The sequence below is a fragment of the Hydra vulgaris genome, chromosome 12, assembly GCF_038396675.1.
Source record: "Hydra vulgaris chromosome 12, alternate assembly HydraT2T_AEP".
NCBI lineage: Eukaryota > Metazoa > Cnidaria > Hydrozoa > Anthoathecata > Hydridae > Hydra > Hydra vulgaris.
The window spans coordinates 55,815,385-55,821,384 of NC_088931.1; the positions used below are offsets into that span (position 1 = coordinate 55,815,385).

The following is a 6,000-nucleotide window of genomic DNA, read 5'->3' on the forward strand; positions in this document are numbered from 1 at the left end:
AAAAGTATAAAAGCAAATAATCATAAAACTAAAATTCAAATTTTTAATAAATTCAAATGGTACAGAAAAAAAATTAGCAACTTAATCAATGTTTTGTTTTTTGCATTTGCAAGTGCTGTCATTGTAGATTCACTTGGAGTTGGTGTAATTACAGACTCAATTGCTCTCTATAGGTTTTTTACAACATAATTTTCTTTTTTGTTAAACTTATCTAGTTCATGGCGCTTTGGTTGGATATTCACCGTAGGTTTTGATTTATCAACAGGGTAAAGACCACTTTTTAACATTGAAACCACTTTCTAGAAGTTTGCCATCTATCTTACAAGAGAATTTAGCAAAGTTGGAAATACAGACAGTAAAGGCATCGATATTTATGTAGAAAGTTTTATAGTCAGTTATGCATAGTGTTGTTCATTATAGAGCTCTTTTTATGATGTGGATATTTTCTTTCTCTTAATTTTTAAAAATCTTTTTCTAATGACATTTTAATGGAGAAAAAAACCAGCATTAAGAGTTTTTAATGCGTGAATGTTTGGAAGTAAACACTGTAAAGTTATATGGTTATCCATAGCTTTTTTAACAGTAGAATATGTTAAATGGCTGTTATGTCCATAACAAAGCAGTAAAACTGTTTTTCTAAATCCTTTATATATATATATAATAAACTTGTCAATACAACTTTCCAAAAGGTTTAAAAAAAAAAAGTCCTTCATCTTATCGGATTTTGTTAAACTGTTCGTTGCATTTTCTGGTCCGTTTTTATACCATGCGTCATAATGTTGGAGGGTTTTGTTGACTACAAAGGGAGGTAAAATTGTCCATTCGCTAATCCACACAACAGGACAGTATACATTGATTTACAGTATGATGAAGCAAGGTAATAGGCTCTTTTTTATATCTTTCAAACAAACTTCTGAAACTTTTTCAGCAGTAAGATCTGATTGCAAACTAGTTTCATCTAAATTAAAAATACAATAAGATAAATAAATTGTTTTCATCTGATGCAATAAATTTATCTTATTAGGTTGTATGTACTGACCACATTATAATGACATTCAAGTTCTAAAATAAATCAATAGAAATAGAGAAGAAAGATCATCAAGCACGCTGATTTATTAATCACCAATGAACCTGACTATAGATGATCTACATAAAGGTAACTCGCTTGGCTACACATCAGCAAGAGAAGCCCATTGCTTTCTCATGGGCTCATTTGCTATAAACAGCACTTTTGTTAAAGAAGAATAGAAAAGATTCATCTGGAACAGGGCAAACTATGAAGCAATCTCAATACCAATCACATTTCAAGACTGGCTGACATTTTTCAACTCCAGTTCATTAAACAACAATTATCAGGTGTTTGTTGACAAAATCAAAGAGGTGGTCACTCTACACATCTTCTACTAAAACACCGTTCAAGCAACAACAAAAAACTTTGGAAAATGTCAGATTAGAAAATAAAAATAGAGATTCGAGAAGAGCATAAGACAGCCTGCAAGAAGCTAGTTTAGGTCGTAAAATCAGCAGTTGTTAAGTACAAAAATGAAATTGCAAACAGTTTCAAAATTGACCCAAAATTTCTTCATAACCAAGTCAAAGAGAAGCTAATAACAAATGAAATGGTGAAGTCACTGGAAGACGTCAATAGAAATCTTACAACAGTCCTAAAATTTCTCATTTACTTAACGTATATTTCCAGTCTGTATTTGTTGTTGAACCCTTACATCAGATGCCAACCTTTTTATTGAGACAAAAGTCAAAGGCAATGATAATATACATCCACGTGTTCTTCGACCCTGTGCCACTGCGTTTGCCAGGCTACTAGCTATGATTTTCAAAAAATCACTAGCTGAAGGCAGACTTCCTAACCTATGGAAGTTAACAAACGTGATTCTTATATTTAAAAATGGAAGCCAAAGGAAGTAATCGAACTACAGGCCAGTTTCTCTCACATTGGTACCCTGTAAGATAATGGAAAGTTTTATACACAAGAGAATCATGAAACATTGCCTTGAAAATAACTTCTTCGCAAAATCTCAACATCGATTTCTTCCAAGACTCGGCTGTACAACTAATCTACTAGAGGCGCGTGACATCTTAACAGAAGCACTTTTTCAAAATTATGTCATAGATATAATTTACACTGACTTTGCTAAAGTTTTCAACAAAGTACTTCACCGGCATTATCTAAAACTTAAAGCATATAGCATACATGGTGCACTGCTAGAGTGGATAACAGTCTGGTTAAAAAAATGAAAACAGAGGGTGGTTATTAGCAATAGCAAGTCTGGATGGGTAAGTATTACTAGCAGAGTTTCACAAGGTTCAGTGTTTGGTTCATTTCTTTTTCTGATATATATAAATGACCTTCCAGACAACATGGTGCATTATATAAAGGTCTACATCAATGCTGTAAGATCTCAGAGGTCATCAAAACAGAAGATGACGCAATGAAACTACAACTAAACATAGATCATGCAGTCGAACAGTCTAAGAAGCGGCTCGTGTTTTTCAATCTCGAAAATGTAAAGTCATGCGTGCTGGTCACTCAAATAAGTTAGTGCGTCTTCTCAATGCTTGACATAGACAACAATTGAATAGAACTTGGAACAACAATTATTGAACGTGACTTAAGTATCTTAACAACAAACGACCTAAAGGTTAAGCATCAAGTAGAAGCTGCAGCAGCTAAATCAAAACAAGTACGTGGCAGGCTAAAAAATAGTTTTGCACTAAAGGGATGATGTTATGGAGGGTACTCTACGCAACATACTTTAGACCTCATCTCGAGTATGCTACCCAAGCCTGATTTTCTCACCTAAAAAGCGACATAAAAACATTTAAACGCATTTAACAGCGAGCAACGAAAACGATAAGCGAGATAAAGCATAAAAAATATGAGGGTAGACAGGTCATACTGAATCTTACAACTCTAGAAGAGCTACGAAAAAGAGGCGTGCTGATCCAGCAGTATAAAATTGCAAACGGAATAGAAAAAGTCGATTCCGTAGTTCCGCAAGTATATACGCAATCGCTATCAGAGTATAATCTGCATGGACATAATCAACGACTAACACGACAAGTTGTGAAACCCGGCCAAGAACGGGACAATTATTTTACTAATCGAGTTGTTAACAACTGGAATGGGCTACCAGCGAACGTAGTCAATGCAAACTCAGCTAACATTTTTAAAAGTCGATTCGACGCGCTTTCAAACCTAGCCAAGACACTATCTCGAACTACGTCATCATAGTGGTGCACCACTTCATCATAGTTTACAGCTAAAACTTTATTTTTATATGATGGTTTTGCTAGTTAAATTTTGATTTATGATTAAACAAATTTAAATTCATCTATTGTTTTCTCATATCACTCAAAAAAACCTGTCAGTGTTTTCAGAGATAAATCAGTAGCTCTAGCTTTTGTTAAAGGTTCAGGCTTTTTCCAACAACTGCATTCCATCTTTTTTTAAAGATTTGCATCAGTCTTTTCCTGGATTTGTCATCTAGGAGTATTTTTACCTTTTACATTTTACCATCATCTTCTCTATCGTGAGGAAAACCATTATCAGCTAAGTATATCAGGGCTCCTATTAAAAGTTTTTCCTCTATTACTTAAAACATGACCTCATGACCGCTTCCCATTCTTTTGTTAATACTTTAAATTTGATTGTGGGTTCTTTTGTATAACCTCCCATATGGAATTCCAGAAGACTTAAATATATTGTGTACTGAGTACATAATAATGTATCAAACGCTGTATTGCAGTCATTGAATTACTGTGATTGTATTTATCTATTGTCTTGCTTTGATAATCACATTTTGATGATATTTTTTCAGCATCATTTAACTAAAATATTATAGAATAAATTAAGTAAAAAGGGATATAAAAATCAGATATAAAATATAATAACTATGATAAGGATAAATGTTTTACCAGGGTATTACCCACCCTACCCTATATTATTTATGGCATTAATCGTTTGTAGCAAACATAATTATATTTAAAATACTAAATAACTTTTTAAAAAACTAACAAAACTTTTTAAATTTATTTAAGGAACTATGGTTAGAAAACCTTTAAGATCAAACAATTATTTATTTTTTAAATCATGATTTCAAATCAATTTTTATTATGATCAAAAGTCAAATAACCTTTTGTAGCAAAAAAATAAAGATAATTTAAATCGTTCATACTTAAAAGGATCAATTATTTGAATACTTTTTAGGAAAACCAGTTGGAGAATATAGAACCAGAATATTTGCAAATCCACCGTGAGCCAGAAAGTACTTAAATTGTTCTTGAATTGCTTGTTCATAAGAATTGCAAAGAAATAGTTTTCCAAGTAATGTGTATTACGTATAAATATGTATATAGAGATACATTTGTGCGTGTGTGTGGGTATACAGTATATAACTGCGTTCATGCAAATTATTCTTTTATGTATTTATGTATACATTATAAAAGTTTATATCAAAGTATATTTTATCTTTGTTAATATTGTTCTTTGTTTTGTAAACCATGTTTAAAGCTAGACTTCTATTTATTTATATTTTTATGTGACGTATCTACGAAGTTTATAGATATAAGAGATTTTTACTTTTGTATATATTGACTATGATATTTATATTAAAACCCAATCATTTTTTCTCTCGCAATTGATACAAGTTTGTACATAATTCTGCGCGTGTGCTGATCAATTAACGTGTTAAATATCGTATTAAACAGCTTTTTTTAAATTAAGATATCCAAGAATTATGCTGAAGTTTAATATCATTTACCTGAAAGATTTTTTAAAAAACGTTATAATCTTTGTCTCGATATCCCATTAAATAAAGAACTAAAATTTTCAAAAAAAGTGTAGCAGCTGTTCTTTTTCGCTGCTCTGAAAGTTATGACAATGAAACACGCCGTCAATTTTGTTTGCGCACCAAAAATTCTAGGTACAAATTCCGAGCTGATAAAGTAAATGGGAAAAAAAGTATACAAAAAAAGTGTTCTTCTGTTCGAGATTTTATAAAACCAATATTAAGAGACTTAGGTAGTAATAATTTTTAAAGAAAGTGGTTGCCCGGTAAAACAAAAAATCCTAATGAAATCTTAAACCAATTGGTTCGGAAGCGGTGTTCTAAAGATATATTTATTTAAAGAAATGCTTTATGTATTGGAGCATCAGCTGTTGTTCTATACTTTAATAATAAATAAACTACAATTATTTGATAAGCTTGAAATAACAGTTTGTTCTAACTTACATAACTTTTTTCTTATAAATTACTCTAAGCGTATTTCTAAAACAGAAAAACAATGTACTAGCATAGTGAAATTGAGACGCAAGAAAGGACTTTACAAAATAGTTTTTACGATCAAAATGAGCTGCGTCCTAAAAAAAGTATATAGCTGCTTTATAACTAACCAAGTTTTGATTTTTTTCCTTTCCTATAAAGGCATAACAACCCCCGTAACATTTGGATTGATGTTATATCAAAATAAAAAACGGATTATGTTTTTCAAATAGTTTATTTCAATAACCACATTATTAGGCTTTGATTTCTACATTTAAGAAAGAAATAAAATGTTTTTTGAAAATGTTATAAGAGAAAAAGTAAAGTAAGGGGAAAAAATTGGTTGTTTTTCTTTTTGTCTAATATAATATTGTTATCAAAATAAACTGTTTTAAGCATTCCTCAAACATGCAACAGGCACTCTTTTTGACAGTAGCGAAATAACGGGAGTTGTTTTATCAATTATTGCTATACTAGTTAAAATTTTTCATCAAAAAAAATTGAAAAACTGTTGCACCTTTATATGCTGTTATGCCTCCATTTCCTCTAATTTTGCGTAACAAGAAAAGCTAAACTATAATAAAACAGACAAAACATTACTTTGACGAACAATATAGTTTAATATATCGTAAGTCTAAAATTGCTAATGTTGTTTATTTCATAAAAATCATTTTAACCCTTTCGTACCGGTGTCACAGGAAATTTTGCGGCTGCGGCA

The 6,000-nt window shown here is 31.1% G+C and overlaps 1 protein-coding gene across 8 annotated transcripts in view; it reads left to right on the forward strand.

The window, feature by feature from the left end:
- Positions 1–4,640, forward strand: part of LOC100211839 (zinc finger protein ZFP2) — a 65,553-nt gene extending 60,913 nt beyond the window's left edge. For all 8 annotated transcript variants that reach the window (XM_065813769.1, XM_065813774.1, XM_065813776.1 and 5 more), the window contains one exon: positions 4,229–4,640. In XM_065813769.1, coding sequence (XP_065669841.1) covers positions 4,229–4,294 — 66 coding nt within the window. In that variant the 3' untranslated portion in view covers positions 4,295–4,640. The remainder of the gene's footprint in view (positions 1–4,228) is intronic.
- Positions 4,641–6,000: the final 1,360 nt, after the last annotated feature.